A 19,920-nucleotide genomic window follows, 5' to 3' on the forward strand; every position below is an offset into this window, starting at 1 on the left:
GTTTACTGACAGAAGAAATTCCTAACCAGGTAACAAATCACTGGAGACTGGTCTTTAAGGAAAATATTTAATGAAAAGTAACTCAAGTTCTATTTTTCTTTGAAGGGCAGAAGAGGAGTTTGCACGGGCCCGGGCTTCTAAATGCCACCTTATCCAGGAGAAACAATTGCTGCCAAGCACTGGCCCCCACACTTGGCTCTTTCTTGTAGCCTGATCTCACTACAGGAGAAACATTACCAGCTAAGCTTTCCCTGTCCCTTGCTACAATAAAATTGTGTCCTCAAAGGCTCTCAGTGCTCCTTGGAAGGCTCCTGACATCAGAAACAAAACTGGAGTACACCAGTGTTGATCCTCCAGTCTTACCACCTCCATGCAGATCTTCCAACCAAACATAGCAGAAAAATGGCACACAGGGAAGAAATTGTCAATCCCTGCACTTCTCTCTATCCCTTATAATTAACTTGAAATTAATACTTTATAAAATTCTCACTGATATCTGAAAACAGTTATACAGGGGAAAAGAAATTTTAGAGTAATAAAGAAAATAATTTCAATCCATGCTTAACAGGTGATATTTAAAGTTATAGCTGGTGGCAGTATTTCCAACAGACCAATGCTAAGCTGTATTAATAATAGGCACATTTGTTTTTTTTTAATGCCCTATTTCATGCAAAGGAGATGACTGAGAAAAGAAATACAAGGTGAATGCATGCAATCACAAGAGGCCATTCATCATTCTGCCCACATTTTTTATGAATACATTCACAGAACTGCAACTGTGCTCATTCCACAAGTAGCTCAGGCAGAGGGATTAAATCAGACAACCTTTATAATTGTTCTCCAGCTGTCAGTCAGCCTTTTATATCTGCCAGCATGTGTAGACAATATAAGTTCCATTAACATTGCCACTCATTGAGTGGCACTGGACTGCAATGATGACATTAAGTGGATACTGCCAAAAAAAAAAAAAAAAAAAAAAAGGAAAAAAAAAAAGATTACGTAAATCCAAAAAGTTGAAACAGGTAAAACTATTTATCTTTGGTTAATTGGCTGTTTCTCAAACACCCACAGCAAGCAACATTGGCTCCACTGGTGTACCAGTAATTAAAAAGCTAATTATTATTTTATTTCAGAAAGTGAGGAACCCTAAGAATGAAGTAATGAGAAGTGCAGCTTGCTGAAGTGAGAATAGTAACACTGTTGTCATCAAGAGATCCCTGCAGTACCATCACCTTGGGAAGGTTTGCATACAGACTTGTCACAAGAGTAATTAGCTAATTAGAAAGACATAAAATACCTCTTTCCCCTTTCACTATCTGAGATCCCAGATACGATTCTAGGTTTAAATGGAAAACTAACACTATTACTGTACTTACTTTGATGAAACCTTTTCTGGACTATGTTCATGGGATAAATGACTTTGGGCCAAAATGTTTTAAATTAATCCCTCCCTTAACTCCACAGGCTGTTTCAGATATGTCAACCGAAATGAACTTGCCCTTTCATTTGAAATCACTGCTGAAAATGCTGAGCAACCTAGAATTGTACAGAAATACAAGTAACAGAATCATCTAAATCCTAATGTTTCAAGTGCAAGAAGAATTATACTTTGCAGAACTGTTTCAATACATGCCCAGCATCTACTGAACAACATCACTGCTGTCTGCTACTGCCATCACCTTCCTCCTGACCATACAGCTCATCAGAATGCTTAAGCAAGCAAGAACCACTCTGGGGTGAGCCAGTACCAGCACTGCTTGTGCTAGGCTGAGAAACAAGAGGGTCCTGTGCTACAAAGGGTGATGCTATTATTCAGTACAGTGCAGAAGGGGTGTTTACACTGATGTCACAGAGCATGAAATGCAGAAGGGGTGAGTCGGTGGGTGTGGTACACATGTGCAGAGGCACGAACTGCAGAGTAACTTAGGGTTACTCATACACAGTCCTTTGGAAAAGGAACCCTTGACAGCTTTTGAAAATAGCTGCCAGGCTACTTGGGAAAGAAAGGAGATTCACAGAATAGTCTTTTTCTGTACCAAAGAAGGAATGCATTCCAAAAAGGCAATTTCAAAGGGGAGAGGAAAAAAAAAAGCCCAGAAATGCAAAGCAGAAAACAATGACCTAGCAACACGGCCAGGTCTGTGTTTGATAGGGAGCAGGAAAGGACTGTTCTCACATCAGCAGACACTCGGAGCATGCCACGGAAGGATGGCAAAGTTGGAGGACAATGCTGGAATGCACTGCCTCAGGAACACCCAGCATTGCTGTTGGCAGCACTGTTAAACTTGATCAAAATGTATTCTGAAAGTTGCCATGAGAAAGAAAGTATGGGAATAAGTCACCCTTCATGGGCTATTTCTATTCACACTGAACAGCCTGTCTCATGAAAACACACATTTAATAATCCACTTTTAGTCTTTTATTCACACATTTATTCAATCAGCTGCAGCACACAGCTAGGAATGTCACCAATACCCACACAAACACATAGAGATCATACACAACAATTGCTTCAAGCAGCAGTTAGTGCTGGTAGCATTGATTATGCCAGTTGTGACATACAGGCTGATACATAAAAAAGCAGAGTTAATCTTGTATTAGTTCTGGAAGCAAAACTCCTGCCTCCCAAGTGCTTTTTATGGAAGAAAAAAAAAAAAAACAAACTCAAAAGCAGTATAAGCTTTTTAGTTTATTTTTTATTAAGTGTTGCTGAAAATCCTTAGTTGACCAATGACAGCATTTTCTAGTTGCAATTTAAAAATTGTTCAGAGCTCCATCCAACCTGATCTTGAACACCTCCAGGGATGGGGCATCCACAGCTTCTCTGGGCAATCTGTTATAGGCCTCACAGTAAAGATTTTTTTTCTTGATATCTAATCTAAACCCTCTCTGTCAGTTTGAAGCCATTGTCCCTTGTCCTGCCACTCCAGGCCCTTGTCAATAGTCCCTCCCCATCTTTCTTGCAAGTTCCCGTCAGGCTCTGGAAGGCCATGATAGATCTACATACAAAAATCCTTACATTCCATAAATCAGCATCAGTTTGAATTTTAGTCCACTGATGTGCTATTCACTGTGGGACACCTCAGGTTTCACTGTGGATTAGAAGCTTATGTTTTCTCATACAAATTCCCAATGGAGTCATGTAAGAAATTAATTTAGTGACATAACTTTTGGAGAAATTAATGCTTAGTGACACAAAGAGCAGGAACTGACAAACTGGTATTTTGCCCTGCTTACCTCCAACAGGGATTTCTACATCAGCCCATCCTCTGTCACCCCTGCTGTAACTCGTGAGCACAATGAGGACGACTATGGTTCTTATTTCAGCTTTTCCTCTGATTTCTCTGTATTTTGAGACTAGTCTCAAACATTTACTTCTTATATTAACAGTAATTTTATAGGGAGTTATTTATAGAGATTACAATTTCTTGGAAAGCAGCAAATTGAACTATGATCCCAAACCTTCTCCAGCTCTTCAGGAAAAACTAGATTCATTACTGATGTAGGTTAATCTTCACCCTAAAATGTAAAAGGGAAAGAAAATGAAAAACAATCACAGGCACTCTCAAAGTTGGCTAGATTTCAGCTTTCAAGAAAGAGAAAAGCTTTTTGAAATTTGTCTACATTAAAATAAACCCCTGATATAAATTAAGATAGTATTTGAAAAGCACTTAACAGGATACTGATTCTTTGACAAACGCTTATTATCAGACTGTGAAAGCAGACTGTGATTACTTTTTTTTTTTTAAACATAATTACAAAATGTTCTCAGTTAAGTGATGAGTCAATTAAATGCATCCCCTTCACTGCAGGATTCTGTGCATGCAGCACATATACAGCAAACAAAAAGGCAAGACCTACTGCACATTTTCCTTATGAAGCTGCCACTATCTGGTCCATCCTTGCATTACACTTCCCAAAAGGATTAGTGCAACTGTACAGTGCTTAGTCCATCATCATCCACTGAATTCAGTTTTACTACACTTAACCCTAACAGGAGTTCTGGTGTTGGTGTAAACACCAAATAGTACAGACTACAGCATATTTTAAGACTGTGGACAGTTTCCAAGAGATACCTTTAGCTCGCTAAATGAGTCTGGATGAAGATTAGATTTCCATGGTAAGTGGGAAAATGAGGCATTTCCATGCTCATTTCCTTTCTTCAGTACTTGTGAGAGAGAACCAGCTGTGCTCACTCACTGGAGGAGAAACATGTGAAAGGCTGTACCCAGCCTACACAAAAAGAGGGTAAGACTATACCACCCTACATTATTTAGGGAACTAGATGAGACTCCTGACCAGAGGACTTGCCTGTATCACTCCTAGGAGCCACCCCAACAAGGATGAAGAGTACGAGCATCAGAACAGCAAACAAGCATGAACCACAAACACTGGCTGGCTTTCAAGGGGAACTGCTAAACTTCAAATTTCAAAATAAAGGACTCCCAGAAATCCAGCTAAGGCCAAAAAATGTATAACACAGCATGACCTGCTACATGATGGAAGCCACAGAACTTTAATGAATGATTGCTGCTGGGAATCCTACATTTTGTAATGGCCTACAGCATTTAGTGCAGATGGAAAAACTGCAGTTAGAGCTGTAAGTATGTGTGACAGATTTTTGCTTGCAGACAATTAAGGATGATGGAGGCAGTAACAGCCTTCTGTCCATCCGCCTGAAGCACAAGAAACCTGTCAGAACATGGATACCACTATTTGTGCCTCAGAGCTGGGCCCAGGCTTGCCAAACACAGCCTTGTAATGTCAAGTGCTAAGCCAAGAAGCAGGAGCCACTATGACAAGGAACAGAAGAAACTGCTGCTCACCACAATGAGAAATTTCCACTCTCCATTTCCTCCAGAAAAGAAACGTTTCTGTGGAAAGGCTTCCTGTTTGGTATCACAGCATGTGAAACAAAGAGGGAAGAAAGCAAGCAGGGTGTTTCTGGTAAGATCAGAGCTGTGTTTGTCACATTACTGAGTGCTGGGCAGAGCTGTTCTGGTCACACATCATAACTGGTCTGCATGTTTTCTACATCCCTGACTCTGAAAGACACTTAAGCATCTGCAAAATGTTTGAAATATGTATCTAATACAAGACATGGTTTACATCTGAAAGTGGACTGTGTAAAACTAATTCTAACCCAAAATAATCCAGTACACTTCCAGTATGATCATGTTATAAAGTCCAGCCACAAGGTTGGTAGACTATAGTTCTGAACATTTAGCTGAGGGTTTTTCCTCCTCCAGGAAATCCAGGAAAATGAGCAGGTAAGGATTCAACATCAACAAAAATCCCCAAACCTATGGGGTGGTTTCATCACTATCTTTCAGGACAAATTGTAGTGCAGACCTTCAGATACAGAGGGTGGATGATGGGGATGGGGGTGGGCAGGATAGGACACAGACAACACAATATGAACTCTCATATCCTCCCCATCTCTACTTCAGTGTCACTTAACTTCTCTTAATAGTCTTGTGTGTCTGTGTAACATTTTTTAGCAATTGCTGAGTACTTGGTTGCAGGGTCTAAAGAATAAACCTAAAACTATGTGTTAAGGTTCAATATATAGGTGCTTAGAATAAAATTCTGAAAACAACTGTGCTATACGCTGAAATACAGTACTTGATTATCTTCAGTGCTTTCACCCCATCCTGAACTGACACAATGCTAAACAGACCCAACTGGTTCAATAAAAAAAGGCAACACGCAGTCTAGCAAAGTCATTCATTGTAATATTTATTCTTTGAAACAATGCTGAAAATATAAGATTAAAAAATGTTCCATGCATTTCATAAAATACAGAGAAAGACACTGTCATAAACAAAACAGAATAAGCAAGCCAAACACCTTCTGAAAATCCCGGGAGCTCCACTCTCCACACTGGATGATATGAATACAAAAAGCATATCCAGGAGAAAGAGCAGTCTGAGGAAAGTGGCAGGTTATCTGTCAATAACTGGGATGAGTACGTATCTTGGTCATCAGCCCACAAGAGTTTTGCCATCACCTTTCTTACTACAAAACCAAACTGATTCAACTTGCTTTCCTTGCTACCAGTTCCTAGCATTGTCTTTGGCTGAGAAACCAGGATAGCATAGCAGAATTCACTTTAAGTTGCTGTCCAGAGAGGTACTAGGGCCCAAAATGTAGGTAGGTATGGAAAGGTATCAGGGCACAGTAGGAGAGAGGGAATGGCAGCTGTTCTCCTGCTGGGAGCAGGCTGCAGGGACATGCCCTGACTGCCTTCCTAGGAGCACAGCAGGTAGAAAATGCACCTGCTGGAAGAAGTATGGGCAGAAGCAGTGCCCTAGGGTGATTTTATGATGCTTGTAGCCCCAGTTGTCTGTTCTGTTTATTCTGCACCTTTAAGACCAGTTCTGAGAGCAAAGGGCGGGAGAAGAAGCGCACAGTTTGTTTGCAGAAACTGCACTTGCTCCCGTGCATTGTCTCTCACGGACTGTGTTGTCTGCAGCATGGACAGCAGGACACAGCTCTCCTTTGCCTTTAGTCAGCTTTTTTAGCTAGCTGAGGCAGAGAACTTCCCCACACTGTGGTGTTTCTTTTTCTTGGAACTCATCGGCCCTGCTCTGGACTGAAAACCCAGAAAAACACTCACGCCTGTAGCCCACTGAGGCCCGGGATGCAGCATTTTCCAGCACAGGAGGAGAAGAGACTGAGTGAGCCAAGCCACACCCCACGGAAAGGACTTTCTGAATTTGCCATCTCTTCAGAACAGTGAGAGGTTTTATTGTTTAATATTATTCATTTATTTTAGGCTTGTGAATACTTTGCTTGTTAAATAAACAGACTTTTTCCACTTTTCTCCAAGGAAATCTTTTCTCCAAGGACATCAGTTGAGGAAGGGGCTGCTTGTATCTGCTTTCTAGAGGACCCGTTTGGAAGCTTCCCCCCAAATTTGCCCTAAACCAGGACAAGCAGAAAATTTATCTAGTACCTCTTTAAGAATCCCAGTCACACAAAAGACATGCTGCATTAAAGATGGATGACAAGAGCAACACCAGCATTTAGGTTACAAATGACATTGCTATAAATCTTACTGAAAGATCCAGCTCCTTCTCCTCAACCTACAATACTGGGTTTGGCTTTAGCAAAGCTGTTACGAGATCCTTCTCTTGCTTTTCTCTTACAGAACCTCCCACACTCCAACAACAGTTATCAACCACATAACCACCAAACACAAAGCCAGCCTAATTCTGGGCTCTGTTATAAAAGCAGCCCCACTCTTGTGCTGGGAATGCCCCAAAGCTGCCACAGCTGTATTTGGAGAGGGCAGCGTAGCAAAAGGAAGAACAAGGCTCCACTTACACCAACACCTGCTGCTCCAAAAGCCCCATCCACAAGGCCCTAGGAACATCATAATCAAAGAATTTCATGTGGGGAGGAGCAAAGAGAAGAGAACAGACTGGGATCCTTTCCCCTGCACCTGGGGATGCATCCACTCTTCAGAACAGCATTCTTCCTCCTGCCAGCTCCCAAGCCACTTCTGCTGCAGTGTGGAAGGTTCTGCACCGGCCTCCTGAGAATGATGCACCAGGGGGGAAGATTGTTATGGTTGAAAAACTGGTTTTCATGTTGATCTTTAAAAACATAAAGCTAGAAACTCCTATTTTTAAAAACAATTCAGTGAAGTGTAATTTAACCTGTAGTACAAACTATTACAAAATTAGAAGTAAGATATAGAATTGCCCATGCTACACCTTAACTCTCTCCCTTTGTATATATATATATGTATCAGGAATATGACTTTATATCACACAGTCTTCTCACTTTCCAATTCCCAGAAGAAACCTATTCCTTTCCCTGCTCAAGCACAAAGGAGTCAGAAAGAAAACTCCAGCATTTCTCTCTTGGAGTGCTTGCAGCTAGAATAATGTTTTCTTGATAAAGTTTCTCAAGTTCAATTATGTTTAATGTCCTCCATTTAGCTTGCATTAAAAAAACAGAAAATGCTGTAAGAAAATAAGGTCTACACAGGTCTCCACAGGCTTTGGTGAAACACAGAGAGTCTTTTAAAGAAACTGCCCAGCTTCCTCTATAGTGGAATTTCTGTGTTGTCCATGTAAACATTACACAGAGCCTTTGTACCACCCACTAAGCTCTGCTTCAATCAACTATTTCTGCCCAAAAGCACATCCTTATGTTTCTTCCTACACCACAGCCATCCTCCTACACCACAAAAGATGTAACAAAACAGGAATTAATCACAGGCTGGATACTTACAGGGATTGCTGCTGTTTGCATCTGTCTTTGCAGCCTTGGCAAGTTTGGTTGAGTTCTGCTGTGCTTTGCCTTGCTCCTCTCCAGTTAGCAGGGCTTTTATTTCCGAGGGGATTTTCCCTTGGTCCATGGCCATGCACCACTGCTTGTACTGAAATATGCAAACACATTAGGCCTTAGCAAACCGCCAGGATCACATTAGCACACAAAACAGGGCCGTAATCTTTACCTACCCCTATATTCATTTAAGGTCTGAATGTACTGAGCTGAAGCCTCTTACAAAACTGCAGAGCCCTAATGAGCTGAGCACATGGCCATGGCCACATACCTGGCCTCAGCAAAGCCTCTTTCAGTCAATAAACTGCTACTCAGAGGCAGCACTAGACAGAATACTGTAATTATTAAACAACATGGAACACTCTGTGCAATTTCTCGCTGCTGGCATGCGAGAATACCGTTCCAGTTCATGGCCTATTAAAAACAAATATTTCACATGACTCTGGGGCTGATGGACTACTAAGAGGTCCTTTCCAATTGCGCAAGGCACAGTGGAAGCACATGTGCCTTATTCCTACTTCCTTCATCTTAAATCCTTCATTGCCAAACCCTGAGGCACATCAAAAACCTGTGGACTGCTGGCTGGCTTTTCACCTGATCCTGCTGACTTGTAGTGATTAGCCCTGCCCATTCAAACAAACCTAAAGCTAGGTCAATGCAGTCTCCTCAGCACTGGTGACGTTTCAATGACACCACTGTGTCTGTATTTCCAGATGAAACATTCTCTTTGGTTAATGCTGGTGGTTTGGCCAAGACCCCCATCTGCCACATCTAGAACCACCTACACAGAGAGCATGCTGCAAGAATCCACCTCCCCAACAGAGAAGCAATGACGCTCTGTGGATATATGTTTGCCCTTTGATATTCAACACCTCTTCCCACAATCTACCTCTGTCAAAGGCTTTTCAAAACCAGATATTTCAAAGACAACAGACTCAAATGTAATTGGACTTCCTTTGCTTGCTTCCAGTTCAGAACCAGCAGATAACTTGTGACATGAGTTTGTATTCTACACACCAAAGCAGGCAAACAGCTGGATGCATCTGATGTTTTGATACCTCCTGGCCAGCCAAATGCCACTGTCAGTCACTGTGGTCCTGAGAACAAGTGTTCATGAGGACAGGTCCCAGATAATACTGAGGGCTAGGTTAAATGATAGTTCCTTACCATTTCAAGCTCTTCTCTGAGAGCACAGATGGCTCGCTCTCTGCTTGAAACCAGCTCTTCCAAGTACTGGTACCTCAGCTTCTTCCTGGCTCTGCACTCTCTTGCACTCTGACGACTTCTTTCAAGTTTTGCCTTCAAGTCTATTTTGGCTGGTTTACGACCTCGTTTGCCTGGTTTCTTTACCTTGCCTCCAACCACCTGGAAAGGAAGGGCACAGTAAAGATCCTGTTCTGCAAAGGTAATGCTGGAACCACGTGACAGTAACTACCAGGAGTCTCAAGTATAAAATCTTGCATATACATGCTGGAGCAACAGAGGAAATAAGAATGCTGAGCTCTGAAGTTTTCAGGACTCTTTCCAGTGGCTCTATTTCTCTCTCATACTGGGGACCCTAGAACTGAACACAGTACTTCAGGTATCTGTGAGGGTATCTGGTTATTGAGGAGGCATAATCAGCTTGTAGTGAAATTGCTTTCATATCACCAACAGGCCCTGCTCTAGCAGGTCTGGAAATACGATATTATAGAGATTAACACTTCAATTTAGAACAAAATATATATGTGTTTCTATCAATATAATGCAAAACTTAGTTTTGCTGCAGTCAACAGTTTCAGCCTACTCTAAATTCAGAATTATTCACTAGTGACCTGAGCTTTCTTGGGCAAGATTTCTTTCAAAGGAAGGAATTTTACTAAAATCTAAAATTTAAATCTAAAATTTAATCTAAATTTTACTAAACAGGGAACTCAGCCACACCGAGTCCTATCTCTGTTGCCTTTGCTCCAGCAGTATATCACCACTCTGGCCATATTCACCTTCAAAACATTACTCCATAGCCTGATGAGTCTCCTCACACCTCCTCACACAACCTGTCAGTGCTGAACTCTCCCTTTTCCTAATGTAGATCCCCCTTGCAGAAACTCTCTAGTTTCTTGCCCTATGGAACACAGGTTTTGCAATCACTTTCCCCTCTTCTTTGTAGCTCCTTTTTTACAGGTCTGAGAGTTTCTCCTGCTACAAATAAATTTTTTTTTAAATTAAAATAAAAATTTTAAAAACCCAGTTTACTCTGTGTTTCCCCACTCAAATATTTTATTCTTAACATGGGGGCATGGCACAAGAAAATCTTAAATATGGTCATTGGGTAGTATCACCCAGTAAACATTACATCAGCCACACACCCCAGCTCCCCTCTGAAGTGAGGATTTCTCTTTATTTGCACTCTGACCACAATGTTTGACTGGAGGGGGTGTGGAGAAATACACCTAACACACACACCTGCATACAAGAATTTCACTGCTGCCTTAATATTTAATCATCTTGCACACAGACAGACTTTTTCTAATAGGCCGTGTTTAAAATATCAGAGTTCATCATTTTAAAAAATGCACTTTTACTGTGAAAAGCTACAAATAAGTAATTTGTAGCATACAAATTTCACTGCTGCCTTAGTATTTAATCATCTTGCACATAGACAGACTTTTTCTAATAGGCCGTGTTTAAAATATCAGAGTTCATCATTTTAAAAAATGCACTTTTACTGTGAAAAGCTACAAAATAAGTAATTTTTAACATTCAAAGAAGTCACATGTTCTGCAAGCTTATCAAGCTGCAATAAAAACAATAACATAGTGAACTGATGTGCCAGAATGAAGAGGGGAAAAAAGGATTATACAATTAAGCCTATTATTTCTTTGGAAAGTGAGTCAACAATCACATGCCAACATAATCCTACCCTCTCTGTATTGTCCCTCTGATTTATTCAGGAGTAGCTGCCTACCATGAGCAAATGAAAGAACAGAAAGTACTTAATGGACATCTATGATAATGAAACAAACACAATACATTCAGAAGAGCAAAATAAAAAAAAAATGAAGCTCACAATCAGCAAGTTAAAGACTGCTTAGCACATGGCAAATGCATCCTGGATCCACCATTATCCATAAATTGCTTTCCCTTTGGTCACTCCAGAGAGCTTTCTACAGATAGGTGTGCCGACTGCTCTCCCTGCAAGATATTTTGCCACCGCAGCAGCCCCGCACACAAGTTCCCTTAGGGCAGGAAAAAGGCTTGTACCTCTTCAACCATTCAACCACAGTTACCTGCCAACGCTCTAACCACCAGGACTATGGAGATAATGAAAAGCTTCCTTCCCTTTTGACTCCAAGCACTAACACCCTAATAATCTGCCTTCACACCATCCCCAAAGACTCATACTATCTTCATGGCTCCTGGAGTTCACCACACAATTACACATCACCCTGCAAAGGCAGCAATCATAAGCAGTTTAATCAAATCCTGCATCCTCGTCAGTTTTTCCTCACCAATATTTAGAAGCTCCTGCTGTAACCTTAAGCAACCCAGCTGGGGAAAAAAAGGCCTGAGAAATCCTTTGCCCCCATAAAGCATTACCATACCTCCCTGGCTTCTAGTCCTGTTTGCCTGCTCAGTTGCTATGTTGATGTGACAGAAAGAAGACAAAGCAGAAGTGATAGTTGATGCTGAACATGGCAACAGACCAAGCAAACATTTTTTGTCCCTTTGTATTCCTCTGCAGTTTATAAAGGGATGTGATCCATTAGCATTCAGCAGTTGAGATTTGGGTTTTTTTTCAGGAAGTCATGTGCAATCAAGACTCAGAACAGCATTAATCATAAAAATTTTCAGAGAAATATTAATACAGGCATGCATTAGTTAGAGAACTGACCATGCTCCTATTTCAGTTCACTCAGACTTCAGAAAATAGAAGATCATAACTCTTTTCTCAGGCATATGGTGTGATTCTTGGGGTGTCCTGCACAGAGCCAGAGTTGGACATGATGATCCCAACTGGTCCCTTCCAACTCAGCCTATTCTGTGATTCCACAATTTCCTTTTAATACCCTACTTAGAGCATAACCACATTCTTGCCTCCCATCAGTGTTCAGGCACGAAGTTATTTGACCTGGAATTGGATATAGCTGCAATTACTTGACCTGACAGAGAAAATCCCTCAGACTTCTGGATTTCTTTCTTAGAAGCATGCAGCAGATCTCTCCAAAATCCTTGCCAGAATGCACAGTAGAGAGGTCTTCCACAGGAAGGAGATGCACACATAACACAGCTACACTGTAACAACTCCTCAGCTGAGCCCCTCAGATAGAAGATTGGGGTAGAATCGGCCTCATCCTGACATCTGCAAGTTTGAATCAATTTAGCAGATTAAAGCAACAGTACCCCAGGCACTGCTCAGCACCACTGACCAGCAATGCTGATCACATTGACCAGGTCAGCAACTCCCAGAAGCTCTGAGCTCATTTACCAATAAACAAGCAGCTCCATCAACCAGTACTTAAGATCCATCTTATGCAGACTCTGCATTGCATTGGCAGCTGAAGGTATAGGTCTGCAGAACTTAATGTAAAATGGAACTGGTGACCATCTACAGAATTTATATAAAACTATAAAAATTATTAGTAAGCAAAAAAAAAAAAAAAACCTAAGTGCTATGTTACAGTAGAGGGGGGAAGAATCGATTCCCACTTGCAAACATTTTTACAAAATCAGAAAGCAAATGCAGCCAGTCACAAGTCTCCTAATAAAGATGAAGTTTTCTGATCTTCCAATTCAAAGCATACCACTCACAGTAGCAGTACAAAAGCCAGCTAGAGAGCATGCTTGTTATTCCTCCATTTCATGACATTTTAGATGCCAAATACAATTCTTTTACTTTCACTGGCAGACAAAATGCATCCGATAATGATCCAAAAACTTAAGATACTATTTAGTGAGCAAACACAATCTAAGTCTTAAGCAGATGTGTCAACAGAAATTAATCCTAAAACTCTCACCATACAACGTGCTTCATGTCTTAAGAATGCCATGTTCAGCACAGAAGCATAAAGAATACTGTCTGTCTTTGCTGCAACGTCTGTTTTAAAAAAGCATGAGCTAGGGATAAATATCAAGTTTTCATGAAGCGTTATGCAGGCAACCAGATGGGTAAGTTCAGGGCAGCAGTCACTCAGATGCCACCTTGCCACTCCACAGGTGACAGCCCTGCTCTTCCCCAAGGAAGGACTTACAGCCTCACACAGGAATTATGTCCACCACTGTGCCCTACACATTCTCTCAGTTCACACTAACAAAAACCAGGCACTTTTCTAAACCTGTCTCTGTTAGAACTCGGGCTCAGGGATGGTCAGCTACCATGTGTATCCTCCCAGCCCACTGTAACTATGAAATAAAACTGTTCTAGCTGGTTTAGAGGCTTTAATCTCCTCCATTTTAGTCACCTCTTGCAAATATGAGCAGACGTGTCATCTGAGCAATGCTGAGCAGGAGTTTCTTAAAACATTTAATGACTTGAAATTGCTCCTATCCAACTATAACCAAAGCTGTTAAGGTTTTATATTTCCAAGCAGGCAGTAATGAGAATGCTTTATGTCTGGACATTATAATAAATGGATAGTAGGATGTTAGTTGTTAGCTCTCACGAATGCTGAATGTATGTTATAAGGATGAAAGAAGAACTGGTGAGATATATATATTCATATATGAGTTTTGTAATGTTGAAAGTTGATCTCCAGCCACTGGGAATGCTGAAGCACGAAGAACTGCACACTTCAAGAGGCAGAAGGAGGAGCTGGGTCAGAGGAGTGACATATGTACAAGTGTGAGGAGGGCTGGCTTACCAACAGCATATGTATGGTTGTTAGGGGTGTGGCTGTATTGTGGTGTCTCCACAGTAGCTCTGTCCCTGCTGTGGCATTCAGAGCATTACCCAGAGCTGACTCTCTCTCCCTGATCCCCATGAGCCCCACCAGTGAGGGTCAGAGGCTATAAGACAGCTCATGGCCAAAGAACCTCCCAAATTCTGTATTTCAAGCACAAGATTTCACACCTGGCTTGCTCCCACACCCCCTCCAAGGGACATCTGCTTCCCCATAATTATGACCACATAGGACTGAGTATTTGATGTCTCACAGCCAGGCTGTGTGGAAAGAAACCCAGCTCCTTGGGTTGAGAGCCTTCCCCTGCTGGAACACCAAGTGTTCCCTTGAAAAGGAAAGCTGCATGAACACCAGAGCAAGAAATCAATGGTTGCTGGATCCACAAATATATTAATATCTTTTCTGTACAAGTCAAGAATATTTGTAATAAAAGACAGCAACCCCAACCTTTTTTGGTGGTGGTCTGGTTTTTGTTTGCTTGTTTTTAACTTCACTGGAATAACAAAAGTGACGTTGCAAACTTTTGTTTCTCATTTCTAGCCGTAAACTGAAAAGTTAATTACCAAAGTAAGTCTTGTCAGTGTCCCCTATAAAAACTCTGTAATTAATACAAAAGATTGCCATTAGCTGCATAAAAGTGTATTTTAATGTTGACTAACAAAAGTTATCAACTTCTTACCCTAGTCCTTATTCTCTCCTTCCCAACGCATATAACAAATACATAACACGTTACATGTAGTCTTGTAAACTAACCAAGAAATTTCACCAATAAAGGCTGAAACCACCCTAAGAGAGCTTCTCCTTTTTCCTTTGTCCAAATACTTCAGAGATGCACAACTGATGTTTTAACATGAACTAACTGCAAGTAACAGCTACATCACTAAATTCTTTCCCTTCCACACCCAATAGCTCAAATCACAGCAAGAAGTGAGGCTAGTACCTGAACAATCCCTAGGTTAAAAGCAGTTATACAGAAGAAAAGAAGGCCATGTTTTGGGGTTCTTTGGGGTTTTTTGTTTGTTCGTTTGTGGTTTTGTTTGGGTTTTTTGTTTGTTTGGGGAGGTTTGTTTTTTATTTGTTTGTTTTTTGGGGTTTTGGGGGTTTTTTTTGGGTGTGTGTGTGAATAATTTAAGAACATCCTTCTGAAATTAAACATGAAATTTTTCTAGATCTGATATTAAGATATTCTACCTCTCCCTTTATTTCTTGTTATTTCCTTCCAATTTTGAGGAATATGTTGACAAGAACCATTCTTCTAATGCCCTCTTAAACCAGATAAGGCTAAATTAAAGTGCTCTATGAATTAAGGAAAACTTTTCAGCCTGCAAGCTCAGTTCTAAATTCTCTGTGTCACATAGATGAAAGCAAACACTGAACTTGGCTGCAGGCAGTTATAGAATGGTCACTACACTACCAACACAATTTAGTTGATTGAGTTTTTGCAGGAAAGTCCTTTCACAGGCCAAACCCCTCAGCAAGGAGGAAAGCATGACTCAGTGGAATTTTTAGGAGATCTCAAGGACATGCTGACTCCAGTGTAACCACAGTGGCCATAAAATGAGGTATAAATAGTGCTTGCCTCATCCTGACACAGCAAACTGCAATGGGAAGAGCCCTCCTAAGGGAAATGGCATCCCTTGAATGGAGTCACCAAACCCTCAAGGTGACCTGCAGCCTCACAAACTACAAAAACCGTGAAGACAGCAAGAAGAGTGAATTCCACTCTGTTGGTTTTTCCTAGTCAACTCAACATCAATGTAAAAAAGAAAAAAAAAAAAAAAAAAAGACCAAAGATTTGACTAACTGACTGGGTAAATAGATTTACTTTATTTAGTAAATGTGTCAAAAAATGTTTCAGGGAAAAAAAAAAAAAAAAAAAAAAAAAGCATACTATCATGACTCCATATGACACAATGGTAGACCAAAAATTATTTTTAAATGAAAATCTGGAAGCTGGGTAGTACAAAGAGCCTAAGTCAGACAGAGAAGAACACAAAAAGAAATAATAATCAGGTAATGTTCATGAACTATATACACCTCCAGAACTAAATCTTCTGGATCTTCTAAACTACTGCCCCAATTACATAAACTTTCATGCAGTTCCTAGAGTTGTGAGACATCAGTGATGCAGATTTCCCCCAACCTCCTTCACAGCTGTCAGACAAGGCCTTAATAAAATAAAATAGTATACATGTTAAAATTGCAGATCACCATAAACCTTTCACAGCCTTCCAATCCACTCTGTGAGTTGTGGACTGCCAAATTACTGATCGCTTCTACATTTCTTTATTCCATAAGAAATCGTGTCAAGCATTTTTCTCCCTTTTGAATTAAAGGGGATCTTCATAGGCTGCGTAATTTCGTTTTAGTAAAATCCCAGCGGTGTCTCCAGCACGACGCCCAGGATAACCCATAACCAGCACTCCAGGGAGCTGAAGAACCCAAGCTCAGCTGAGAGTCCGAGCTGCACAGCGCTGCAGCGAGCAGACACGGCTGCTGCTCTGGGGGCACCCCGCTACAAGCAGCGGGAAGAGCCGTTCCTTGGGCACCTCCTCTGCTCAGCTGGAAGCCCCACACCTTCAGGGATGCCACTGTGCTGCTCTCATGAGATTCTTCAGTGCTGGAAGAATCCAAGTTCCAGCACCCAGTACAAGGCTGCGACCCACGCTGCTGCCCTCGCACCTCGCCGTTTGTGCTGCTATTTATCTAATCAATTCAGGGTGCTGGTGGGAGCATGAGCCACTGCACCACACCACTGGTGGTATCCAGCCTTTGGCCCATGCCTGGAGGTTTAAGGAAACGCCAGAAGCAGCACCGAAGCGCTTCAAACAAGAACTAAGGGGGCAACCTTTCTTTCCTGGCAGCTGCAGCAAGCAGATCCCTTCAAGAGCAGATTTCAGAAGGCCAAGAGCCTCACTGGCTGCCCTCGGCTCCAGCTCCCGGGCGGGCCCTGCAGGCCCTTACCTTGCTGTCATCCATGTGTGCCACCAGCCCCGATCCACCTCGCCGCAGCCCCTGCACGAGGAGCAGGCGGAGCCGCCCGCAGCCCGGCAGACACGGGCGCTCACAAAGCCTCAGGGCCGACCGCGGCCGCCGCCATCGCCCGCCGCCATGTTTGTTTACAGACGAGGGCAGCGGCCGCGCCAGCAGAGCGGTGCACGCTGGGAAGCATAGTCTTGTTCGGCTCCGTCGCTATTGGCCGCCGCCCTGACGGGGACAGAAAAAACTACAACTCCCACCAGGCGCAGCAGAGGAGTGGCGCGGCGATTGGTCCTCGCCTCGCCGATCGGGCGAACTACATTTCCCAGGAGGCTCCGGGCGCTCCCCCGCCTCACCGCAACAGCTGAATTTGTTGTTTTGTTGGTGTTTTTTGCGTTTGTGTGTTCGTTTGTTTGTTTTTTTCTCTAATTTTCTCTATGCTCCCACCATTCCACGACTGTTTTGCTGTAACCGCAATGGTTCCGGAAAGACGACCGGGGGCTGGTGGGGCCAGGGCTGCCGGCTCCGACCCTAGCACGGGCTGTCTCGAGCTGGATGAAAGAAAACCCCAAACCAATAAAACAACAAAATTTTCTGCTGTTTTTTGCCTTGCTTTGCCCTAAGAGTTCCTGAAGACAGTGCCGAATTTTCCAGGCCACCTGGACACTACTGAGCTCCCCCAAGCCTGGAGCAGCATTCCTTGAAATCCTTTGAGAATCGCCAGTTCCCTCCCGTTTTCATGTGGACGCAGGGCACTGGTCTAATGTTGAGTGCTTGATGTAAAGCCAGGCCATCGTCCTGTGTCTGTGCCTCGAAATGAGGCCTGTGTTTGCTGAAAAGACGCAGGTACCCCAGTACAAAATTCTCTTAAGCACGGCCCACGTTTCAAGCTGGCGGTGAAACCTGAAGCTTGGTGTGTTTCATGTTGCTGCATGTTTCTTTTTATTCATGCAGCTCTATTCGCAGGAGTTTCCCATGACTTAATCTCTTTTACATGCAATTGTTAGGGCTGAAGGCTTTGTCATGGGATTTTCCCCCTGAATCAGAGACCTTCCTCTTGGAGGGATGTGCTTGCAAGACGGCAGGGACAAAGCACTTTCTGAAGCGCTTTTTTTTCCCCCTCTATAAGCTTATATGCTTCTCAGTTGTCAAAGACAGGGCAGTTTGCACACTGCTTCCTATTTGCTTGTCCAAAAACAGTGAATCAGTTCTGGCAACTCTCCCTTGAAATAATAGCAGTAAAAAAGCAAGGATGATCAAAGTGTCAAACAAGAGGCATCAGCTAATAAAGTGGAAGGAATAGCTTGCTATGAGCTTGTCTCCTGTGATCCCACCCCCATCGTTACCTTCAAATTCTTCCAGCAGGTGGTGAGGCGCCTCCTACTGCTTTTGGCACTATCCTCGGGCCATAAAGCTGGCTTTAAAAGCCAGCTGGGGGTTTCCCCGGTGAAGGGAAATATTGAGTGGCAAAGAGCCAACATAGCTCGCTTAGGCAACTCTCTGTTGCAACATGAGTGGAGGAAGGAGATTAGACAAAGCCCTGCTGCTGATTCAGAAAGGCCAGAATCCTTTTAACCAGCAAATTAAAGTTATAGCTGCATCTTTTCTTCCCACTAGATTGCTCCACACTACCCATCCTGCTTTATATCACATAAGAACAGCTCCCAGCTTCTGACCAGAATAAAGCACAAGTTCCCAGCCTCAGCACTTAAGAGCTTCTGTATGTTAGCAGGGAACAACTCAAACTATGCGTTGCAGTCTGATTTTCCACTCTGGCTCTGCTGTCCTCCTGGGTGAATTCGGACATGCGAGTTGAGTGGGAGTCTGTCAGAAAGAGCAATTGAGAATGGAACTGGATATTATTTATATATATATGCACATATAGAGAGAGGATAAGATTATGACATTTGAAACTGATTTTAACTGTTTAAACATTTAAACCATTGTGATGTACGCCAAGGAAATCCTACCTTGTATTACATTCAGTGTCACAAATTGTTTTGTGCAATAACTATTGGCAGGTCCCTGATTAAATTAGTAATATTTGTTAAAAGAAGGGTTGTGCTTCTGAGATCCAGAGAGTCTTTGAAGAAGATAAATAAAGTGAGTTCAGCAATCAGGCAATAGCTTAAAAATCATTGCTTATGTCAGTGTGACTAAAAAAAGATATAATTCACAGGGTGATTTTGCACCATGTGCTCGTATTTCAACACATCCCAACAGGGTGTTTATTCTCCCTAGATCTGTAAATGTGTTAATTCAGGCAATTCAAAATCTGTTCCTCTGAAATCCTGCCTGAAATAAAAATAAATCTTGCAATCTTTTGGTATCAAGCATTTTGCTGAAATTGCTCCACTGTACATTCGTGGAGTCTTTAGAGATTCAGGGCCTTTCAGATGAGTTCATTTGTGGATGTGCAAGCAAAGACAAAGCTAAGATATTCTCTTGTTTGTTTTCCAAATGTACTGAGATGTTAACTGCTTTAATGGAGATGCTAACTATTTGCCACGGGGCAAAGATGGTGCAAGAACAGCCTGTCTTCCAATCCCTTGGGGTTTGGGGTTTTTTTTTTTGTGGAACTGATAGAGAAATTGCATTTTTCTGCATCCTTTATTATGATACCCAAGAAATGTTTCTGGAAATAGAAGAAATTCTGTCTTTCAATTTGTAGACTCTGTTCACACTGAGAGGAAACCTTTAACTTGTCATTTAAACCCACCAGTTAAAGCATTTGTCACCGAGGAGTGATCCAAAAAAAGTTTAT

General features: G+C 42.1%; 1 protein-coding gene across 2 annotated transcripts; it reads right to left on the reverse strand.

Annotated features, from left to right (window-relative positions):
• Positions 1 to 2,676: 2,676 nt before the first annotated feature.
• Positions 2,677 to 17,315, reverse strand: CREBL2 (cAMP responsive element binding protein like 2). 2 transcript variants are annotated; one of them, XM_053942994.1, is made up of 4 exons: positions 17,142 to 17,315; positions 9,466 to 9,663; positions 8,245 to 8,392; positions 2,677 to 3,519 (listed from the first exon to the last, which is right to left on the reverse strand). In XM_053942994.1, exons 1-4 carry the CDS (start codon positions 17,154 to 17,156, stop codon positions 3,515 to 3,517), a joined length of 366 nt encoding a protein of 121 aa, XP_053798969.1. In that variant the 5' UTR covers positions 17,157 to 17,315; the 3' UTR covers positions 2,677 to 3,514. The 2 variants fall into 2 exon arrangements, with proteins under 2 accessions (XP_053798969.1, XP_053798971.1); XM_053942996.1 differs by lacking the exon at positions 2,677 to 3,519 and adding an exon at positions 5,723 to 7,540 and having other exon boundaries at positions 17,142 to 17,312.
• Positions 17,316 to 19,920: the final 2,605 nt, after the last annotated feature.

This window comes from Vidua chalybeata, chromosome 5, assembly GCF_026979565.1.
Source record: "Vidua chalybeata isolate OUT-0048 chromosome 5, bVidCha1 merged haplotype, whole genome shotgun sequence".
In the NCBI taxonomy this organism is placed as follows: domain Eukaryota; kingdom Metazoa; phylum Chordata; class Aves; order Passeriformes; family Viduidae; genus Vidua; species Vidua chalybeata.